Source organism: Culex quinquefasciatus, chromosome 1 (genome assembly GCF_015732765.1).
Source record: "Culex quinquefasciatus strain JHB chromosome 1, VPISU_Cqui_1.0_pri_paternal, whole genome shotgun sequence".
Lineage (NCBI taxonomy): Eukaryota > Metazoa > Arthropoda > Insecta > Diptera > Culicidae > Culex > Culex quinquefasciatus.
Window position 1 is genome coordinate 4,103,736 of NC_051861.1, and position 23,193 is coordinate 4,126,928.

At 45.4% G+C, this 23,193-nt stretch overlaps 2 protein-coding genes across 3 annotated transcripts in view; one reads left to right on the forward strand and one right to left on the reverse strand.

Moving 5' to 3' along the window:
* Positions 1-1,529: 1,529 nt before the first annotated feature.
* LOC6032651 lies at positions 1,530-4,319 on the forward strand. Of its 2 annotated transcripts, XM_038248967.1 has the most exons (4): positions 1,530-1,728; positions 1,834-1,903; positions 2,044-2,184; positions 2,316-4,319. In XM_038248967.1, exons 1-4 carry the CDS (start codon positions 1,703-1,705, stop codon positions 4,155-4,157), a joined length of 2,079 nt encoding a protein of 692 aa, XP_038104895.1. In that variant the 5' UTR covers positions 1,530-1,702; the 3' UTR covers positions 4,158-4,319. The 2 variants fall into 2 exon arrangements, with proteins under 2 accessions (XP_038104895.1, XP_038104896.1); XM_038248968.1 differs by lacking the exon at positions 2,044-2,184 and having other exon boundaries at positions 1,531-1,728.
* Positions 4,320-6,426: 2,107 nt separating this feature from the next.
* Positions 6,427-23,193, reverse strand: part of LOC6032650 — a 31,143-nt gene continuing 14,376 nt past the window's right edge. Inside the window, exon 2 of the mRNA XM_038248271.1 lies at positions 6,427-7,841. Within this exon, the coding sequence (XP_038104199.1) occupies positions 6,811-7,841 (1,031 nt within the window). The 3' untranslated portion in view covers positions 6,427-6,810. The remainder of the gene's footprint in view (positions 7,842-23,193) is intronic.

The window sequence follows — 23,193 nt, forward strand, 5'->3', positions numbered from 1 at the left end:
GGTGGATACGCGCAACTCACGAAAACTGCGAGGGGAACGACACAGTGAAATATCCTGGATTTTGGTTAAAATTTCAGCATTTTCAAAAAATCCGATTGAATCCGACTCAACGTGTGAAATCCTAAAAATCCAAGCAAATCCGATTTCAGCTAAGCATATCCGACTTCAGCTAGGCAAATCCGGCTTCAGCTAGTCAAAATCTCGACGAAATTGATCGTCAACCTGTCAAACGTAATGTCAAAATTGACACTTACGAAAATTTGTTTTGATTTTTTGCTGGAAAAACACCCTTCGGTGTGGTTACAGAATGAAGCGAGGAAACAGGTTCCCTAAAAGTTGGTCGGTCACGAAGAAGGGAATGTGGCCGAAGTAGGAAGGCTTACCCGGCGCGGAAACCGATACATCGAGAAAGGGGAATATGGTGCGAGGACCCATCAACAGGAAAAGAGTCCGGTGAACCGCATTGGTCGGGAAATCGGAGGGAATCGGCCTTCTAGAAGAATAAAGTAGTTCAAATTACACAAGGACGGGATTCACCGAAAGTCCAAAATTCTTTTGCGCAGGCAATGGACCACAGCCCGGACACACTCAGTCATTCCGGATTCCTTACAGGCCTTACAGATTTTTGTACATTTTTAACTTTCGGGAAACATCCCTCATGGTTGTACTCCACCCAACTCGGATCACTTTTTAAATTCTTAAAAAATATTTTTTTTGTTGAAATGTTTTGTTTTGTTCAATAATCTTTATTTTCGATTTATGTTTTCACACATTGACAACACGCAATATATTTTTTCGAGGTCATGTAAAATAATAACCCGAACGTAACGGTTCAGCAGATTCTTGCTTTTGTGCATCACTTCCGGCTTGATCATCGCCAACTTTTTGTCACATCTGAAGCATCCGGAACCGTTTTCATGGAGTTCCGGTAGCGGTGTGGACACGTAACCTCCGGCCACGACTAGTTCGGCGTTGAGGGCACCGGTAACCGATAAACAACCTTTCGCGTCCGGAACAGGAATGTCGAAACATGATGCTTTTTTTTATTGATGATGCTGATGCAGTTTTTTTCATTGATTTTGTCTGACCGTTTGACGTTTGTTTTGTTTTTGTATTCAACCTGTCACTTTGCTTACACACTAAAGTAATATCAAACAAAATTCGATTAAACACGGCAAATTCAGCTGAAATCCCACGAAATCCGAGACATCCGATGAAATGAATAAAATCGATGAAATCTTCAGAGTTTCAACTAAAATGATTAAATATAGACCGAATCCGACGTAATGAAACCTCAATGGATCACTGTCGTTCCCCTCGGAAAACTGTCATGTTAGGGGACGGCTGCCTTCATACGATTGCACGGACGACAAACGACGGACGTCTTACGTATTTTTCAGTCAGGGTAGTTTGGTTACAGCGTTTCCTTCAATCGAAACCAGTTCGATATACGTTTCTGAAGGTTTAACAAAATTCGATGTTTTCCTGTTCAAATTCATCGCACGCACCACTCAAAATTTTTTAACGCAAACTGTCAACGATCGAAACAGCAAAAGCGCGTCCTCGCATTTTCAAACCGCTTTGTGGCGGTCTCGGTTTCTGGCGATTTTACCCCAAAAAACGTACGCATTTCCACCCAAAATCGGTTCGTTCCGACGGACACTTGCTCGGACCGCACAAACACACCACACCGCAGTCGGAAATGTCCAAGCGGAAGCCCTCGTTCCGGTGAGTTGCTTTGTTTGAAGTTTGTGCTTGGTTGTTGTTGTTGCTGCTGCTGCTCTTGTTGGACTTTTTGGGAATCTTATTTTTTTGCTGCGTCTCTTCTTTCAGGGTCGACCAGGTTCTGCCGGACGACGATCGGCTCGGCGCCCGGAGCAACGTCTGGCGCACGATTATGGACGTAAGTGTTTGCTCTGGTTTACACACATTTTGTCTGTAGAAGTTGCCCTTTTGCTTTATCTTATGTTCAACGGTCAAAATGACACACACAAACACCACTCTCCGTGGGTTCTCCGGAACCCCGTCCTGCTCCTCGCGCAGCGGCAGGGATTTTTCAGGTGCTCCTTGGCGTTGGTTCAGCGACTTGCGCGCTCCGTTGGCAGCTGGTTCGCGCTGGATGGTGGTCGCAAACGGAAGCTGGCCCCGGATCCGGAGGGGGAGGACCCCGGAGAACCGCCACCGGTAAGGAATGATGGGGGGGAGGCCGAGCCTGCGGAGAGTGGTGGACGGACACGAGTTTCTGTTTTGTGTTTTTTGCTTGGTATGATTGTTGGGACAATTTTAAAGTTTTTGTTTTTCTAATTTGCTTGCAGAAATTTTCGAAAAAGGAAGAATCGGTGGAATTGGACATTGACGCGGCTATAAACTCGCTGGACTATGAAGTGTCGGACGATAGCGAAATCAGCGACGTTGTGGAGTCGGGCGTCGAGGAAGATTCGGACCAGGAGAACCGCGAGGAGCTGAATAAGCAGCTGGTGCAGGTGGTCAGTAAACGGAAGCCCATTTGGCAGCGGAACGGGTTGCACAAGTTGATGACCAGCATTGAGGATCCCACCGTCCAGATCAACATGTTGAGCCACGAAAAGGTTGAAAATTGGCTGCTCAATCGATCGGCCGCGGCTGGTTCGTTGAATCGTGAGATTTCCCAGGGCCAGGAAACGACCATTCTGGAGAAGACGGTCGATGGAGATCGGATGAAATTTCACCGGAAGCAGCATCTGACGGTGTCTACCAAGGACGACGAGGACTCGCTGTACTCCGTGGACACGGCCAAGTACATTTTGTCGAACAAGAACAAAAACAGCCGCAGCCAGATCAAGGTGTACAAGCAGGTCATCAAGCAATACACGATGATTTCAACCGCCAACGGAGCCAACGGGACCGCTCATCCGAAACTGCATTCGATCAGTAACTTTCCGGTCATTCCAGAGGAGCAGCTCTCCCTTTCGGCAAGTCATGCCGATGCGCGGCACCGGTCGGACTCGGCGATCGAAACTGGCGGTGGAACAAGCATGGAACAAATGTCCAAACTTGTCAGCGATCGAGCCCCCTCGAAATCCTCCAACACTCGAGCTCCTGCCGCAAGCCGCAAGAAGGTCTTCAAGAAAACCATGAAGAAAAAGCCCACGGCCAAGGAGCGATCCGTTACGCCGACCAAGCCCCGAACTGCCAACAACAAGTCTTCACCACCAGCCCAAGTCATGGAACGAGCGCTCCGAAACGGCGCCAAAGTCAAAAAGATCCCAGCCGAAACACGCACAACAAAGCCAGCTACGACAGCGGCGGCGAAGAACCGTCGAATCCACTGGAAAGAGACCAGCATCTCAGGACGAAGTGCAACCCGGGGCAGCTCTCAGAACACCGCCAGCAGCAGCAGCAGTAGCGATGACGAAGAACACAACGAGGTCTTCACCCGCTCCAAATCCCGTCAGAAAAGCCCGCCCAAGCGAGAAACTCGACGCCGCCCAACCCGACGAAACATCGCCTCGTCCAACTCGGAATCTTCTCCGCCCAAGGCACAAACTCCGCCCAGACGCCAACCAACCCCCACCAAGTCGAAGCAGCTCCGGAGCAAAAATCTCGAAAAAGACCTCGTCGCGCCCTTCGAAGCCATCAGCTTGAGCCCCCGCAAGCGGCTGGACCTCACCACAAACAACACCATCAACCAGACCACGAACATGACCGCCCTGTTCAGCGGTGCCAACGAGAAGATCACCAACTCGACGGAAATCAACGCCACCACCAGCAACCCCGGAGCGACCAGCTTCGCCAACAGCACCGCCAGCAGCAAAGCCGCTCGCATTCCCGGCTTCCCCGACCAGTCGCGCTGCCTCGTCGTGTACGAACCGCGCCAGATCCAAACGGAACTCCCCCCGGACGCACGAATGCGCATCCAGATGTCCGATCTGAATCTCACCGGGGTGACAAAACCGCGCCACCTGGAAAAGTTCGCCAAGTTCAATTACTACATCCACCCAAATTCGTCGGTGCGGTTCTTCCCGTCGGACTCGGAGGACGACGAGCCGGTGGCGGTGCCGCCGGTAAGCATTAACAGCTCGGATGAGGACATTAGCTACGATGATGATGATCCGATTCTGACGTTTAATCCGCGCTACACGGACCGGTTGAACGTGGTCGAGGTGCGGCACGATTAGGGCGACGGAGGGACGGCGCGGCCAGGTTGCTCGCGAGAGAAAGAGAGACAGTTACGAGTAATGTTAGAACTAAAACGTGTTGTAAGTTTATGATAGTTTTATTTCGTAAGATGTATGATTCACTAGCAATTTAATAGAAATTTGACATTTCATGACCGATTAAGAAATAGCGTTTGTTTGTCGTATCCCATCCGAAATTTACCTTTAAGATCTTAAAAAATATGTTTAAGCCAATTCTGTGATTGCTGCCTACCTCACAAAATCGTTAGCAAAAGCTTCTTGTTTTTTTATATTAGAGAAACTCTTTTTAAGCCTATTTATATTATCGGCCTATCAGCACTTTGATCATTTTTTTTGAAAAGGTCCGATATGCTATTGTCTTTCATATGTTTATAGGACCTAATCAAAAAAAAAGTCGAGAAATGTTGATTTAATAGCGGAAAACGGCAAAAGTGATGAGAATTGGTCGAACGGCTTAGAGTGATTAAAATGGGTATATTTCCCCTACTACAACCATAAAATGGTTATATGGGTTGAACTGAAAAATTCGTATGAAAAGTGGGATTTGGAACTCAAAAAATCATGATTTTTGGTAAGGGTGTTATTTAAGCTCAAATCGAAGAATCTTTTGTTACAGTGTAGTGAAGCTTTTGAAAAACATCGAATGGTGCCGCTGTAATCAAACACATTAAGAAGAATTGACACAGACTTGCGAAATAAAGATGTGTTGCTAGAATAACAAAAGTATTGCTGAATAGGGTCCCAAAGCCCTAAATAAATTTTTATGTACATGTACTGCAGTAAAAAACACGAAAAGATAACAGAAAAGGTTTTATTTCTGATTTTTTTTTTTTCATTTTAATGCAATAAAATTTTTGAAGACTGCATTTCTCGAGTTTTTTTTGATTAGGTCCTATAAACATATGCAAGACAATGGTTTATTGGTCCTTTTCAAAAAAAACTCTGGATTTGACGACTTTTAGGATTTTCGAGTTCGGCAGAATTCTGCCGAAAACAGACCAACTCATTTTTACTGCGGAAAATGCCGAACTTCGGCAAATCAACTGTCATTTTTCGCCGAGTGTTTACCGGATCTGGTACAATTCGCCGAATGTTGTTTCGCCGTATGGACATTTCGCCGAATTGCTTAAAAATTAACTTTTTTTTGTATAATTTATGCATTTTTTCGCTGCAGAGCCATCTTGTAACTCACTCATGCAAACTTGTAGAAGAAGTGGCAAGATAATAATACAATAATGTAAAAAGTAACGAACATCTCATGTTTGAAAGAATGCAAAAACTCACAAAATGATACTAATAATTTGCTTAAAAACAAAGAATTCAAAAACTAACGGAAATTAATCCAAATTATTTGCTCAGCATTAATAGAACTGCGCAGGTTCGAAAGAACGCAAAAAATTACAGAAATAATTCAAAAATACAAGAGTGCAACAAACTAACAGAAATTAATGCAAAATTATATGCTAAAAATAAAGAACTTCTAATATTTGAAACAGCCGGGACCGTGGTGTAGGGGTAAGCGTGATTGCCTCTCACCCAGTCGGCCTGGGTTCGATCCCAGACGGTCCCGGTGGCATTTTTCGAGACGAGATTTGTCTGATCACGCCTTCCGTCGGACGGGAAGTAAATGTTGGCCCCGGACTAACCTAAAAAGGTTAGGTCGTTAGCTCAGTCCAGGTTTAGGAGTCGTCTCCCTGGGCTCTGCCTCGGTGGAGTCGCTGGTAGGCAGTTGGACTAACAATCCAAAGGTCGTCAGTTCGAATCCCGAGGTGGATGGAAGCTAAGGTGTAAAAAGAGGTTTGCAATTGCCTCAACAATCAAGCCTTCGAACACCTAGTTTCGAGTAGGAATCTCGCAATCGAGAACGCCAAGGCAATGCTGTAGAGCGAATAATTTGATTTGAATTGTTTTGGGATGCAATCGTAAATGTTGGCAAATATAACAAGTAATTTTTGTTAATCAAATCAGGCATTGCAATATAGGAGGTTTTCAACCAATCAAAACTTTGAACTAACTTTAAATCGATGAACTCTAATTTTACCTTTAAAAAGTTTAAGTTTAAATTTCCTATAAGCTAATAAAACCAAAACAAAACTCAACAGAGCAAAAAATAAAAGTTAGGAGTTTCTTTCATGTTTCAAAAATAAAATAAGGATGTTGATTTAATAACATTTTATTGTATTTTCCTTACAGATACATTCTGCTTGTCATCGATGATAAAACTGTACGTGACTTTATCTCAAATAACTATAAACCTTATGTGTGTATTACACACATTTATAAAGTACGCTACTACTTCGAAAGTATTTCAACAATACATAGTCTACTGCTATTGTCCGTTTGCTCAGAAATATTTATCGAAAAATTTGCATTTTTTAATTTTACATATTGCTAAAAAGGCATCTTTTTCACAGTTGCTCGAATGTACATAAATACTTCGTACGAATTGCATTATAACGTAGACAGACAAAAAAAAAGAACTCTTTACAATTATTACGATTTGTGACTAGTTTCGTGATTGTATCATTATTATTTTTTTCACTCTCGCGACGCGAGATCCCACGAAAGTCTGCGAACCCGTTCCAAAACCAGGGAACGACGCACTTCCGGTCCGCGCGGTGGAATGTTTTTTCTACAGCTCGGTGGTGATTTCGTCCTGCGGTCGGAAGCCCAGCTTGAAGAACTCGTCCTGCAGCCACAGCGAGCTGTCGTTGATGCCGGACGTGGACAGGTACGACCGGACGTGGTCAAACGTGTCCCCGAACGGGTTGCTGGCGTTGCCGGCGTCCGTCACGTGCGACGAGGACGACCGCTCGTCAAACTCGTGCAGACTGATGAGCGAACCGAGGAAGTGGTTCTGTTTGGTGGTGCTGGCCGTTTCCGGCTGCAGCAGATTGCGCTGATTTTTGGCACTGAGACTGGGCGAGGTGTCGCTCTCGTTGGCCGCTCCGGTCGTCGAGCTGCCGTTGCTGAATTTGGACTTGAAGGTGGAATGTTCGCTGGTTCCGAGCCGCGGATCGGAAGCTGACGATGGGAGGGAGGGTTGCTGCAGGAACTCGATCAGCTGGGTCAGTTCCGGTTTGTACCGGTCCAGGACGCGTTCGGCCCACACGTACAGCCGCTGCCAGTCGTGTGGCGGTGAACTGATCAGTTCTACCGGTTTGTTGAGCAGAATCAGGATTTTGGCCAGATCCCGTACCACCGGATGGTACGTGGCCGCACCGGAAGCATCTCCCGAAAGGTGCAACTTCCGGATCTGACGACGCGTGTCGTTCAACATCTGCAGAAAGTACTCCGCTTGCGGCCTCAACTCATCGAGCTGCTTCACAAACTCCAACCGGTCGATGTTCTCGTCGATGAACGTTTCGCGGTACTTTTTTCGCTTCTGCTTCCGCCGGATCACGGCCATGGCGGCGATGATCAGCACGATGCACAGCACCGCGCCGGCAGCGATCCCGACGACCGCCGCCAGGAACGAGCCGGAAAAGCCCACCGGGTAGCAGATGCGACCCATAAACTCCGACGTCGTGGACCACTGGGCCGCGTAGCCGCCGGGACAGTCCGGGACGCACTCGCGCGTGTCTATCCGCAGCAGCAGGTCGGCACATTTGACGCAGCCCCGCTCGGTGCAGCGAACGCACGCCGGATGAAGCGTGGAACAGTCTGGAAAAAAGGGAGGGAAAAGAAATTTATTAAAATGTTGCATTTGATTTCAGAATGCTGCATTTTCAGTTAAACGTGTAGAGACGTTAACAAGAGTACACGCTGGTTTACAATAACACATTTCTGGGTTTATTTTCAATCAGAATTTACAGATATTAGCTTGAATATTGGGGCTGATTTCAAAATAGTGTCTTACTTAATAAATCAGATTTTTTCTATTTTTTGACAAAGAACTTTGTCCTAAGGGCACTGTCTACGGGTGTCAATCCAAAATTTCGCGAAGCGAAAGTGTAACGATTTGTGTAATTGTTTGAACGCTTATATCTTCCACCCAATACAAGCAATCTGCATGCTTAATCCACCAAACGAAAGGGGAAGTCTTAAATTGCAAGTATACTACCTCACACAGTTGATAAAACTTTGTTAAAGTATTCAAAAGTTAAGATGAAAATAAAAAATGAATGCAGGAAAAATCCCGGCAGCTGATTGGCTGAGAGCACTTAGCAAATTTTGCCTTGTCTCCTGCTTTCGTGGAACTGTCACGCGAGAATGTTGCACCACTGTTGCCACATTTCATGCGTACTATTTAAGCTAGCACTTAGCCTCAGAAAATTTCAGTGCCTACCGTGGTTTCATGAAAGACGGATCCACGGGGGTAATTTATTGCTCACACACACACACACACACACGCACACATTGAAAGACACAGTTTGTGCACTAAATTGGTAAATTGGGAGGAATTATGTTCTAATGAAGATTGTTAGGACGGTCACCGGAAAACCAGAATGATTTGAGGCAATGGGGTTGGGACCACATTAATAGGATATTGGCCACACCCGGAGTGGCCAGTGCCCTGGGGAAGTTTCTACCGGGGGGACATTAATCGAACCATACGACTTGGGGCAATATGGGTATCAAAATTCATGGTTTTTGATACTGGACATGAAAATTACCATTTTGATTGTGGTGGTCACAACCTAGAGTGGCCGGTTCCCTCTGTGAGGTCCTCCCGGGGGGACGTTTTCCGAACCATACTTGTTTTGGCAATAGTTTCGTGTTTTGGCATTTTATTTCCACAGAGGTGCCAAAGATTGAAAACATTTATTTGGAATTAATTATTTAGGAATAAATAAATAGGCAATGATTATAAATATAAAATAACATAAAATATTTTTTTAGGAGTTTTGAACAAAGTTCTTTGTCATATTGGTCATGTAGAACATAACCACCTGCACCTTTTTTTCTTTCTTTTTTGTCATTGTGTATCGATCCAGTAATCTTCTAAAAATGTATGGTAATTTTGTTATGAAGAGAGTATCCATAAACTACGTGGACACTTTTTTGGAAACGTTTTATTTTTATGCGAAAACAAGTGCATTTAAACTTCATTTCCTAAGGCAATCAATTGATCAGAAAATCCCTTTATCCTTTTTCTGTAAATAACGATATTAGAAAATTTCGGTATTGGCAGCAGCCAAAATTGTGAAAAGATAAGTGAGGAACGAATGATTAGAAATAACTTCTTTTGTCAACAAGTAAACAATAACACAAAAATCCTTAAACTAAAAATTGTTCAGTTTGACTTATTTTCAAAAAAAAAAGAGGTAAAAAATATATTCACTGTCATTTCGTAGAAATCAAACGTACTCAGAAATAAGGCTTTGGAAAAAAATCACGGATTTCTCTCGCTTTTAAATGCAAATTCTTGTAAAAATCACTCAAATTGAATTGAAATTCACAAATTATGTGTTGAATGATGAGTTAAACTCATTTCTAAGAAGATTCGGTTTTGACAATATCTAAGTAAAAATTACTCAAAAAGGAGTCAGTTTTGGAATGAGCTTGTACAATTTGAGGTCTGTTTCAAATTTAACGTGTAAACATTGTTTTGATTTCAACAAAAATCTTATCCAGATTTTTAAGTAATGTTGGTACCACTGAGTGATTTTGACTTGTCATTCGTAACGCCATCTTCGCATGAAAATCTGGAAAATAATTTACTAATATTATGATGGCATCTTATGGAGCGTTCTTTCATTACGAAACGCAGTTGGGAGGAGGGAGGTCGGAGCACGGGTCGGAGGTTGTTTTACGCTCCATACACAACATTTAAAATTTTGTTGCGAGGGGAGAAGGGTCTTAAAATTCTTTTTTTTTTGCCTTACGTAATAAAAGAACGCTGTCTTATTGGACATAACATCCAAAGCTTGATCCAAAGTGTCCATTTCGGCTAATTGCTTAAGTTCACTGGTGCAGAACCAGGGAGGAAATTTCAGAATCATTTTAAGAATTTTGTTCTGAATCCTCTCAAGACGGATTTTCTTATTTTGTAATTTCAGACCACTAAGCGAACAAAATTGCACAATCGATCGCCACCCACAGAAACCGATTATCGGATAAATACCACATCTACCACGCGAAATAATTGATCCCATATCACATTAATCAACGTTGACATTTCCCCTGGGTTATTTATTTACGCATCACTGACACAACACCAGTTGCTCGGCCCATAAAAAAAACGGCCAATGAAAGTGGATCCGCTCAACCGATGCCATGGGACATAAGTCACCCGCGCACCAAAGCGCAAAGCCGCGTTCCTTTCAGTTGGCAGCAGTGGCTTTTGCGGGAAGCCTTCGAGATGCACCGTTTTGCGCCGACGTAGAAATCGAAAGTCGTCCACAGCACGTGACGTGGCCGTCTTCCTGGAACCTGAGGAGATCCGGCTGCACCGATAACCACTGGCGAAGAAGCGTCCCGACTTGTGCAACCATAACCTCAAAACATTGCGCAAATCTAACCTGCAAAACCACGCTGGGTCCGCCAACAATCAAGATCGCGCTCCTCGTCGTGAGCCTTTTATGGTTCCGACGCCACCGAGCTTCTATTGTTACAGTTTCAGACCCCAACATCGGCTCGTGCTAATTGACTGGCAGCACGGTTTCGGCGCCAAACAATAGAGGCACGATTTTGGCCCAAAGATCAGCGCTCGTCGATCATTGCCGCTGCAATGTCTAATTTTACTTGCAGGCGAGCAAACCGCCATAAAAAGTAGTCAGTATGATCGAAACACGCTAATTAAATGCAATCGATCGGGTACTGACTGGGGCTGTGGAGTGAAACAATAACAATTATCCCTTAGTTTGGTCGGTTGCTAACAAGAACGAGAAACCTAATTGACATGTTATGGCGTCGCTGGAAATGAGCTCATTGACGCGACTAATAGATCACGATTTTCTCGGAATCGCGCTTTCAACTGCGGTGGCAGGTGCGACGTTAATTTCACACCTCGGTTACCGCAACTTTGTATGCAAATTATGAGCAGATTTTAACCATTTACGAGCATTCTCACTTGAGCGTGTGTAGTTCGTTTCCAAAGGGGTCAAATGTCAAACGCCACCTCAAAGCAAAGCGCATCGCAGCAGTCTCGCAAAAGAAATAGGTAAATATGGTGCATTTTTTCAAGCTTTCAAGAAATATGATCACAAAAACCTTATCAAACCAAATGGAAAAAGTGCTCCTCACCGCGTCGGAACCAATTACCGTTTCCCACAGGGCGAGTGTGTGTGCTTTCTTCCAACACCCGTCGGATCGTGACCGGCTTTCCAATCGGCTCGCCGGCATTCTTCAGTGTGCAGAATTCTCTCCACCGGAATCGATTTGCCACGATCGTGCAAACATTTCGCGGCATTGTTTATGCATGCGTCATTGTTTTGCTGCCCGAGTCGGTCATTGTGTGATTTATGCGAGCGAGCGACCCCCGGCCGGCGAGTGAGCTCATTAACCAAGACACGAACCTGTCAGCGCGAAAAAAAATAGTGTACAAGAACCGGTTCGCTGCAATTGTTTGCGATCTAGGTGACCTCACCGTCCTCTTGCAATTGAACGGTTCGCGACTCGAAGCCATGTCGGAGGTAGTTAAAACATCGATAAAGTGTTATTGCACAATGACATTTGAATACCTGCTGCACACAGACCAGACCGACTTGCGCGACTGTGTGCCAACGAGTAAGAATTGTTGGCAAGGCTCCTCGTGAATCTTGATGTCTGCCACCTCCACGTGACACCCTTCAGCAAAAGGCTAAAGTAATAACTGTCTGGGGGGGACAAGAACATTGCTCATTTTGCGAAACTGATCCTGGCTCGGACGGAGGAAATTTGGCGCTCAAGAGCGCAGCATCTCACGTTTCACCTCTCGACACAATAAACAACGGCTCACGGAGAGGCTCAAGCTTCGATTATTTACGTGTTAACGGTTTGGAGGAGTGATTTGAGGCGCGCTCAACAACAGAAACCGTTTCGAAAACGTGCTCTTGAAAGAAGTGCAAAGCACAAAACCAAACCGAAAAAATAAAACATTCGACAGTTTATTAATTAATGTTAATTATTTAACATCAATTTTCGAGCTGGTACCGGTGGAAGTTTTTCCCGCGCACACTTTTTCGTGTATATTTGCGCAGCGTTTGTATACAAACAAGTGCTATTTTTTAAAAAGACTCTTCACCGCAGGCCTCTCCAGCTTCGGAGGCAGAGGGTGTGAAGATTTTCCCAAATATTTACTCAATCTACTTTTGCCTTGAAATAAGTAGTAGACGCGCTCTGCGTCCGCCTTTCGGTTTGTTTATGTTTATCTCGAGAGCTGTGCACTTCGGCTGTACTCCCGTGTGATTAGATAATTTCGAAACTGTTTGCAGCTGTTCAACTAGAGGTCAGGGCTGCTTAAAAAGTACTTCAAATTTGAGTTGCACCGTGTGAGCGTGACAGCAGGCGGCTGCTGCGTTTCCAAAGGGGTTAAACGTCATTGCGTCAAAACGTCTTGCGCGCAGTGTTTAGAGGTAAGTACCTTCTGTTTGATAATCTCCAGGCTTTCGAGAAATATGATCACAAAACTACAAACAAAAAACGGTGCGCGGTGACCAACCCGCGAAAGTATGTCAACAACTTCCTGTGTTGACATTGGTCAAGGCACGTGCGCGAGCCAGATTGTCATCGGCACGCCGACAGTGTAAAAACACGACGAAGAGAGCGAAGAGAAACCAAGATGTAATTCCAATTATGGGTCATGCGATAACTAAAACGATCAAATTACAACGCCATGCGGACAGGAGGACGCTTCGGCTGTAATTGCATAATGACCACCTTTCTGGTGCGCTGAACACAAGTAGTCACACGCAGCGGCGGCGACGTTCCGGTGGCACGTGTTGAAAGGAAGACGACCAATCCTAGTCAGCAAGATGATTAAGTCGCCACACTCCAGAGAGTCTGGGCTATGGTTGCGGTAAGTGTTTATTACCCGCGCGGAAAATTTACTACGAAAACGCGCAAATTCCCCGTCCAAGTACCGCGGCCGTAACGATGATCATTATTCGCCACGGCCTGTGGTGGCCGGCAGGCTCCACAGCGTGATAAGATCTTGGCTAGTGTGTCAGCAGTGGTGGCGACCAGGACACCAGGCGTGCATAAATCCTTGACGTTTATGGGTCGTTTTTCATGCAAAACGGTTGCTCAGGTGTCGAGTTGGCCATGCAATTACGCGAGCGTCAGATACGATCAAATGAGATTTTTTGTTTTGCCATATTATGGTGCTATAAAAACGGGAGCTGTCAACTTCAAAGTTTCAAAGTGGCAATTTTGAAGTCGATCTGTTCTAAGTCGACCCCTCAAATGTCACCTAGAATCATTTGTCATTTCTCAGCCATAATGGCTTCCGCAACAGACGCTGTCACTTCCAGGTGTCAAATTAAATTCAATGAGTTCAACTGATCAGAATTTTTCCATAACATGTCGCATTCCCCTCAAATTGCACACTTTATTTACAATCGTTTAAACGACGATCCCCGACATCCGGCTTAACTGACGCGGCACCCTGCTGCAATCAAGTCTCCATTCGCAATTATCGAGAATGAATTATTATCGTTATGTTCCCTCCCTCTTGGCCTCGCCCGGCGATGATCTACGTTCTTCACTCGATCTCTATATGAAAAAGAGAACTTAAATATCATGTTCTCGGCTTAAGTGCAACGTTGTAAATCAACACTCCGTGTGTTGTGTACTTGCGCTCGGGCATTCGCGTGTGCTTTATTAGCATAAAACTGATTAAATCATATTCTTGTCTGCGCGTCGGTGCCCGACTGATCTGGGTTTGATTCTCGTTTAGGTATCACAAAGTCGGTCTGCTCCATCTGGCGCGCGTTAAGTGCACCACTTAGGTTCTCCGACTCCGAGATATTTCCTTTTCGGAATGATATCTTTTTTCTGATTTCCCTACACCCTGTGCCTAAGCATTTAACAAAGTTTCTTTTAATTTAAACATCGCCCGCCTCATCATCAACATCATCTTGGTCGTGCACGCTTCTTTGATTCGATTCCGCGAGCCCATTTCATCGAGTTCTTTCGTTAGAACACGACGCCGCCCTTGTAATCCACGGCGCAGATCAACAAGTGTTAACGCGTGTTCTGAACCTCCCTTCACCCTTCTTGATTTGACTCCCTCCATTGGAGATGCTCTTAAGCGTCCAAAGTTTAACTTGACATTTGTAGCCATAATGGCGGATGTCATGAAAAAAACAACTGTTCAAGAGCCAACGTGACTCACGACCATTTTTATAGCAAAGTTACATGCCCCGAACACCAATTTGTCGGCACTTTGATCTTTTCCCGACGACACGGCGGTCCGACCGGTTGAAATTATGCACTCCCTCCTGCTGCGACGGCGTTGTAAAGTGTTAATCGGCCACCTTCACTCCTCTACACCTGAGTTCAATATACGGTCCTTCTTATCGCTTCGCGGCGTACAAACGCCCCCTCCTAATTGGTCTGTCACCCTCCTGCCATAATGGCGCCGACCACCTTTTGACAGTTCAGCACGACGCTTTTATAGCACCAATTAAGTCGAAAACAGGAGCGACAACACCTTCAAGCAAGCGCCGACTGACAAGGATTTAATTACCATACGCGATAATTGCGCGCGCGGTGTCTGGTTTTGACAAAGAGCCTCGCGGGGTGGACCCCTGTCTGCGATTCGGAACGATTACCGGCGTGCAGTTTGTCAGTAAAGTTGTTTGCCTCCGCGCAATTAACGGTTGTGTTTCGAGAATTATTTGTTGCCATCGCAACTAGTAACTTTGTTGTTGTTGTCAATCTGTCAAAATTGAATTAAAATCCCGAAGGGCGTGCTCAATGTCAAAGGGCAGCGTCCTCCAGCGCCATCTTGGATGGTCGAGCAACCATCAGAAGTCTCAAGGCGTCCAGACGCATTAAAAATTCGACGCGGGGGTCATCCACCACCTCTTCATTTTTCGTATACGATCGGGCACGTGACGGCGGCGTTGCCACGGCGACGACGACGATGATCGATAATGGTCAATAAAACTAAAAACAACCGCACAAAGGCCGCTGCTCCACGGGGGGAAATCAATAATGGACAAAGAATGGGAGTCCGGCGGCGACCGGCAGCACCAGCTTTATGGCAAACCAAGCGCGGTGGCCACCTCTCCAGACGCCTTTTACAAATCGTTGGGTATAAAAAAGCGATTTCGGCCTGATGGACTTCCAGCCACCAACAGGTTCCAAATGGGGGGCTAATCGCGTGGGATTATGTCATTTTTCATAATATTATGCTGCCGGGCTATTGATCATAGATAAATGCCTTTTTATAGGTTATGTTACGGTACTTGAAATCGAACAATGCATATTTTGACAGTCATTGTCAAGCAACTGTCACTGAACTGTCTTTTAAACGTGAAACAGGAGGTTCGATGACCGTTTTCAACTTTCTTGCCGGACAAAAAACCGACAAGCTTGTAAGAATCGTAACGCAAACAAGATGAATGAGTGCGGAGGACTATCAAGCAAGTCGTTTGCGAACTAAAGTTTGTTGATCTTTTGCAGCTCGGTGTCGTTTCTCACTCGAAAAAAAAGCAAATACAATCGCTTTCATTCATTAAAGCTGGTGGGTGTGTTTAGCTTACAGTTTGTCAACAAAAAATAAACCTGACAGCTGCCTCTCCTAATTGAAACCAGCAGAGACGCAGCTTTTTTTTATGGCGCGCGCCATTATGGCATCTAGCTATCTGTCACGCGCGGTGTCACCGCCTGCTGTGTTATCGAAGTAGTAGGTGGTGTGCAACATGAATTATCACGCGCTCCCACGCCGGTTCGACAATGTCGCATAGAAAGGTGAAAGCGACCATAAATAATTCATTTATCGCCCACGACCCACCCCAGCTATCAAAATCTTCGAAAATACAAGTGCTATAAACAATGCACTTCTTTCACAAAATCAAAACAAAACAAGACGCAATCTCATTCAGCTGTCCAGCTGTTCCGGGAAAGTCCATCTCAGGCGCGCTTACACGCTCAAGTAAACTGTATCTAAATTAAAAATCTCCCAGAGGCCATTTAACCACCACGGCGCTTTTCACTTTCGTCGCCCGCCGAGTTACGCGATTCCATTCAGCAAAGAAATCCGGTATATTTGCGAACCGAAAAAACCCCTATTTAAAACCGTTTCCAACCGTGAAAATCCCGAGCTCGTTTCACACTTTCTAGCCGAGGACCACCGAAAAAAAAAACCTAACCTAAAAGATAAGATCGCAGCATGCGCTGCGAAAAAACACACAAGTCCCAAGTGTGATGTCATATGTTTGACAGTTTGGCACCCTGGGTCCGGTTTCGGTTAAGGTTCGTGGCTTTGGAGAAGCCACAAACATTCGACCTCGACTGCGGCCAAAAGGGTAAGCGCAGTTTGACAGGCCTTTTTCTGCAACGCCTACTCTTTCAAAAAATTGCACGGTTTACGCTCTGATTGAGGCAAGATTTTCTGATTAAAAGTGCGAGCAAACAAAACTCCACTCTAAAACGGCTTATTTTTTATGGCAACTTGACAGATGACCACGAGAATACATTCTTTTCGCGGAAATTTACGATTCTACCAACGCCAAGCCGTTTGTGGTGCCCCATTTCGCACGGTGAATGCATAATGGTTGCCCAAACCTTACAAATTGGGCCATCAGGCCGGTGACGGACCGTCGTGCCCGGCCTGGTCTAAGAATGCAATAATTCTCGTAACCGCACACAAGTTGCACCGGTATCAAATGGTGAAATCTAGCGGCGAAAGGGTTGAAGTCAGAGGGATTCATCGTAAACAAAATAAACGTGTAGCTTTGACAGCTTCGTGACTGTCGTTTTGACTGAGAGGAAATGTCAAAGCAACAACTTCAACCCTGGACTACGTGGTGAATTATGAATGAACCGGAGTCGGCCGAGACAAACCGCCTCTGTACGCCGTTGTCGGTACCATGTCGTTTTGCTTCGCAGCATATTTTACCTCTTTGCCTCCAGCAACTACTTCTCTTCAAATGCAACTCGCACTCGCCGGCTTGTGCCTGAATGCATAATTTGATAATGTAAATAAATTTGTTTTTATTGTTGCCCATAAGCCCGCAGCTCTCTACAGCAGAGAGAGGTAAATGGTTATTATGAATCGTTTATGAGTGGACGGCGGTGGAATAAATCTCGGTATACGTGTGCGGACCGACCTGGATCGGCGTCTGAAGTGACCGCCGATGGTCATCGTAGGGGTTACGTTGATTGAATTGGTGATCAATGGTGTGCCCTTTTGACCTATTTCTGTCGCTTTGGTAACATTTTTTAGCAGGATTTGACAGTAGGTTGACAGTAGGCCATTTTATAGCACGAAGTTGACGTTTCGATACACGCTCAACAAAATTTACTAAACCTTGCATATTTTATTTTCGCAACTCTAGGAACAACTCTGCAATATCTTTAAATTCACTTGTACGATCGTTACTTACGATCATCGGTACAAGGTCTGCGCCAGTTGGCATCGGGTGAAATATCCGTTCGTTCAAAGATCGTTAATCGCCGTGGTCGTAAAAACCCAAGTTCTCTGCGCCGTCCGACTAAACTTCTGATCACAACAAGCCCGCGATCGTTAACTGCGCGCTGCATTTATGAATGAAACGATCGTGTTTTATAGCATTCCGCATCGAACGCAGAGAACTGAGTGGGTGTCCCCGCAGACGGTTTGGCTATTTCTCAGAACCTGCCACAAGAACCGGTTCCAGTATATCGCGCGCTCAAGCCCGCAGTAGTAGGCGGCGGTTTAAACCTTTTTCAAAACGCGCGCACACAAAGGATTCCTTCGGCAACAAAGTTGGCGCTGATGGCACCCTGGCGACACACATAACCTCAAAGAAGAGGAAGCGTTCGAGCTGTCAACGCTGCGGTGCATTCGCATTCGCATTCGCATTCGCATGGAGATGGTGATCTTAGCGGGTTGCAGACTGGATTTCGTCATGTTTGTGTGATGATTATCCAGCCCAGGTTGCTTAGAAATTGATTGAAAGGAATTAAAACCAATTCTACCAGGACAGGACAGCCAGCACCATGAAAGCCATCCATTGCCGGCCGCTCCCATCTCCACCATTCACCGGGGCAGGAATAAGGATTAGGAGCACGGGAAGTGTTGATGCTGAACTTACTTAGAAAAAGGTAGCGAAACCGCAGGCTCTTTTTCCCAGCCCTATTGTGGAACTCGATCAAACTGATCGTTTGATCAAATTTGATTGAATTTAAACAACAGAGCTGCGTAAGCATCGCGTGGAGTTGGTAGTTGTGAAAGGTAAGGGTCTGGGATTCGCCCTAAGCTGTCAACGCTGCGGTGCCGCGATTTATAGCTCTATTCCAAAGTTGACGTTTATCGGCGACGTGGTCGCCATCTTTTCCACGGTTAATTAGGTTTGACGAAAGTTCAATTGAATTGTAACCTCCGTCGTTTGGCTTGCCAAACGAAATGAAAGTTTTTTTTTCTCATACAGCAATCTTTTTGTTTCATTATAGCGATTGCTACTGCATAAAAACTGACAACTGGTCGGAAAGAGTTCCCACTTGTGCCAGCGCAGCTAACGAGAGAGAGAGGGAGGCAAGATAAAATATGACGCTCGCTGGTTCGGTTCGCTCCAAAAGACACACATAATAATGGCAAGGAAATTGAAATTTAAGAATTACTGAACGAACTTACAAAAAAGCGTTTGCCCGCATCAAGTAGGCACTGCAGTGCTGGTTCGGACTTGGCACAAACTGCTAGACTGCATTTTGTTGGAAATCTGCCAAACACTAATGATTAAGACTGAACTCGATGAAATAATTAATATAAATATTTGTGTAAATTTAAATATAAAATTGGCTTTTTCTGTATTAAAGATTTAAAAAATGAGTTTCAAAAATTGTCTTCTCCACTTATCTATGAACATTTTTTATCTGTGGCAAACGAGACCAGCTGCTGCTGCAGCAAGATAGGCGTCTGGAACAAGCCTAGCGAGAGGAGAAGTGCTTTGTTGTGTCACTTGAGATGTCTTCCGGAACGACCGGCACCAGAGCCGTATCGGCTTTCATTCCTTGCGGTTTCCACAGCTAGAGAGCTTTATGACGTTTCGCGTACGCACACTAGCGCACCATTTGATTTTGCTGGCCGGACAAAATTTAACCTCACTTTTTTTCGTGTACGTACACGCAATACATATGCACGTAGATTACTCTAGTGGCGGGAACAAAATCGATATTGTACCCCGAAAAAAAAAAGCAAATACTGCCAATTGAGTTCGTTAACCCATTTGGTAACGGTCCCGTGTCCCGCCATCTTGGTAACGCCTGATTGAACAAATTTGGGTCAAACACCCCGGGGCGCAAAAGTTTATCGCAGGTACCCATAAACCACAGACAGTGAATAATAAATTACGAAATTGAGGGCAGTGGTCGTAAAAAAAACGGGAGGAAAAAAATCGATCCGAGATTAAATCAGCTCACGTCGCCAAATCTCTCCACGGCTGTGCCGTTGTTCCATTTCGCCAAATGACATAACCTCAAAAAGCGTTTGCTTCGAATGCCCAATTTCACCACACGAACCGCTACGCGATTCTTCCAGAATGTCGTACCGAGTTGAATGAATCTTATCAAGCCGAAAATATGTGGCATTGACCTACGGCACTCGTAGATTATTTTTTGTTTGTAAACAAACAAGTCATCAGAACGCTGACCTCTAACCTGACGTTATCAACGAATGCTGTGACACAGGAACGCATAACGCTACCGTTAGTAAATAAAAAGGGAACATCAAAGCAACCTGCCAAGTGCCTCCCTTTGATTCTTCAAGGTTTCACAATGCTAAAGGTGAGCTAGCTGTCAAACTTCTGTTGTCAACAACTGACAGACAGCCATCATCATACATAAAACCGGTAGCCACCGCAGCGCGTCACTTTCGTCCAGTGCGTCTGAAACCTTATGAAATTGGATACGATGTTGTTTTGGTTGCGACCAAAGTCAGCCTACTTCGATAAGCGGCTGCGAAGGCGGCGTCTGGGCACATTATGTGTCGCAATACAATAATATTTAGAACGGAAATTGAGTACCACTTTCCGCCTTTTTTTTTCTCTCTTGTCGCGTCGTGTCAAAGTCAACGGCAAACAAAAGCAACGCGCGCGTTGGGAAAGTTATTGTTTCCGTTTTAAAGAAAAAAAAATCGCTTTCCAAGAAAGACACATTTTTCAACGCCAAGGGTTCACACCTACGCGAACCTTTTTCAATCTTTTGATTTCGCGACGACCCGATTTGCTTTCTTTTCACAGCCCTGCGAGAAATGGCGGCACGGCTGTCATCATTGTTTACCTTCTTTTTGTTTGTTTGCAAGCTGAGCTTTCACCGGTCGCGGATGTTGGACTTTTTGTACGATCATGTCATATTTAATAAAATATTTTTACGACTTGTTCGTCGATAATGATGGCGATCTGCTGTCTTTTTGTGTTACTCAAAAACATAGACTGAACTTGACAGTAAACAAACAATAGCGCTCGGTTGACAGTAAATTTCAAATAAACAAAATTTAAAACCATTCATAGTCGCTCAGAGCGCTGAGCACAATAAATACCAATTAAAAAAGGTCAATTTCGAAACCGCCAGCTTCAGAGAGGGCGTCGCGTACCAATGCGCTCAATTAATGGTTTTGGACATGGATGCCCTGCACCGCAGACAAAACAGTCGAAAAACCGCAACGCCATAAAAATGGCTTGCGGTATGCGCGGTTTTCGGTAATTTGACCCTTAAAAATTACATTTACCAGCCCAGGAAATCGTCGGTTAGGCAACCGATCAGCGATGCGGTGGCGGCGCTGCGATCGCTTGAGAGATCCCTCTCTGTCTCCGGAGAGTAATCATAGTTGGCTTTGCACAGCGAAAGGCGCGATAAATTGGACCAAACAGCACAAATATAAACGAATCGTGGACAATGGGCCCATCAATCGCTGCGTTGTTGTGGTGGAGTAAGCCCTTGAATTGGGTGCGAACGCTCGGACACAAAAACGCTCCCATTGCGTCACGTTTCGTGAGTGAACGCGTGTATGATTACTGTTGGTCTGTGCGCCAAATGTTAAAGATCAAACGTGCGACCTCCACCATGTATTAATATGGTAACGGTACAGCCCCTTTCAAAATCCGGAGCCCATGTAATCAAGGGGCTGTCTAGTTTGCCGCTAATTTATGACTGCGATGTTTCACAGGTAGATGTAAAAAATCGAAGGCTTTTTGCAGATCGTTTCAATGTTTACAGATTAGGATTTTCGCAAAGAATCGCCGGATATTGATCGTAAAATTTGGAGATCCATTCATTCACAAATATCATCAAACGTAAACAATGACGTGCCAACTCGTTTTAATTTATAGCATCCGTTGTGCGTAAAGGCCCTTCCCACAAAATCAGCGACAAAGCGCGCCCCCTCTTGCACAAAATTGACCGAGCGCTCACGGTTCAAATCAATTGACCCACTTCCTGACCCAGTTGCGCCGACCGCCATCTAATCCGAGAGTTCCGACCCAACCCGTCGATGATTGGCCATCACCGAGTTGTGCGCGCGTCGCAGAGCGAAATCCCGTTGGTTCGAGGGCATCAGTACGCCAAAAAAGGAAGGGCAATTGAACGGTTTTATCAACGATCACCGACGGCGGCCGTGATGTGCTCCAGTACTTCGCATCCCATGGAACTGGGTTGTGACACTGACATGATGGTCTTGGTTGAATGGATCTGCATCGTCGGTGCAGTTGAGGTTAGCTTCCAGCCAAGTACATCAGTCATCTCCAAACACGGCGGCGACGGCCGTAGATGCCCTCAAGCTGATGCGTGGAACCTTCCCTGGAGATGCGACGCACTCCCGCTAGAGGTTAAGTGTACTGCGCCGCCGGGAAGGAGTACTAATAAGTACAACCTAGCTATTTCCAGCGATCAGATAAACAACCGCCGTGTGTGTACACAAATTCTCCACGGCGCAGTGAACGGGCCACTGTTTACACCACCCCTGCAGCTGGCACGATTCAGCGCGCCGGCGATGAATGTGGGAACGTAGTCCGACGACAGTCAATTTGTGATCATATTTCTTGAAAGCCTGGAAAAATGCTGCACTTTTACACACCACCAAATCAAAACTCGACACTGACCTGTCAAAATGAACAAATTTCTCACGGCTACTGGATCAAAATGACCTTGAAACTGTCAGATGCGACAGTCCTTCAGAAACGCACTTTTCTCAGCGTGGGGTCCATCCACGACGCTCACAGCTTTGATTTATGCACAGAACGATGAAGATCTCCCCCCATCTCTCTGATGTAAACAAATCGTCGCGCCACCAGCAAGATAGCGACGTGCAACCGCCTGAAGTGATCCGGAGCCATCTTGGGACGGCGGAGAGACACATAAATTTTCATTTAAATTAAGTACGCGTGAGAATCGTGAGTTGGTGTCCAGAGAGAAGGCTTCAAAGGCCGAAAAGAGGAGGAGGAGGAGCAGGAAGAACCGCTAAACCGAATTAATCATGGCTCGCTGCGATGGTAAGGCTCGCAAAACAAGATTGCAAATTTGGCAGTGCGTCGTCGTCGTCGTTCACACACTCTAATTGAACTCTGTGGCGTTTTTGGGTAGAGCAAGTTCGGCGCGGGCACGCTCTGCGTCCAAAAAAGCGTACTTGTAATCGGAGATAACAAGAAATAGTTTCTTGGGCGCGCACTTTGGAATGTTAATTGATCGACGACGACTGAGAGATATTTTCGCTGCACCAAGATGGCGTAAAATGCTAATGTCAGGTAGTACGCGCCATGTCAACAGCCCATAAAAACGGCAATTCGCTAATGGTTCGTGTCGAAGAAGCAGTAGTGCGCACTTTAGTGACAATTTGTTACGTGATCTCGTCGATCACCACTGATCATTGATCGATCACCCCGCTTGCAACTCGTCTCGTAAGATGCTAGGATCTCTCTGTGCGGTATTTACACAAGATGGCGCACTCAAC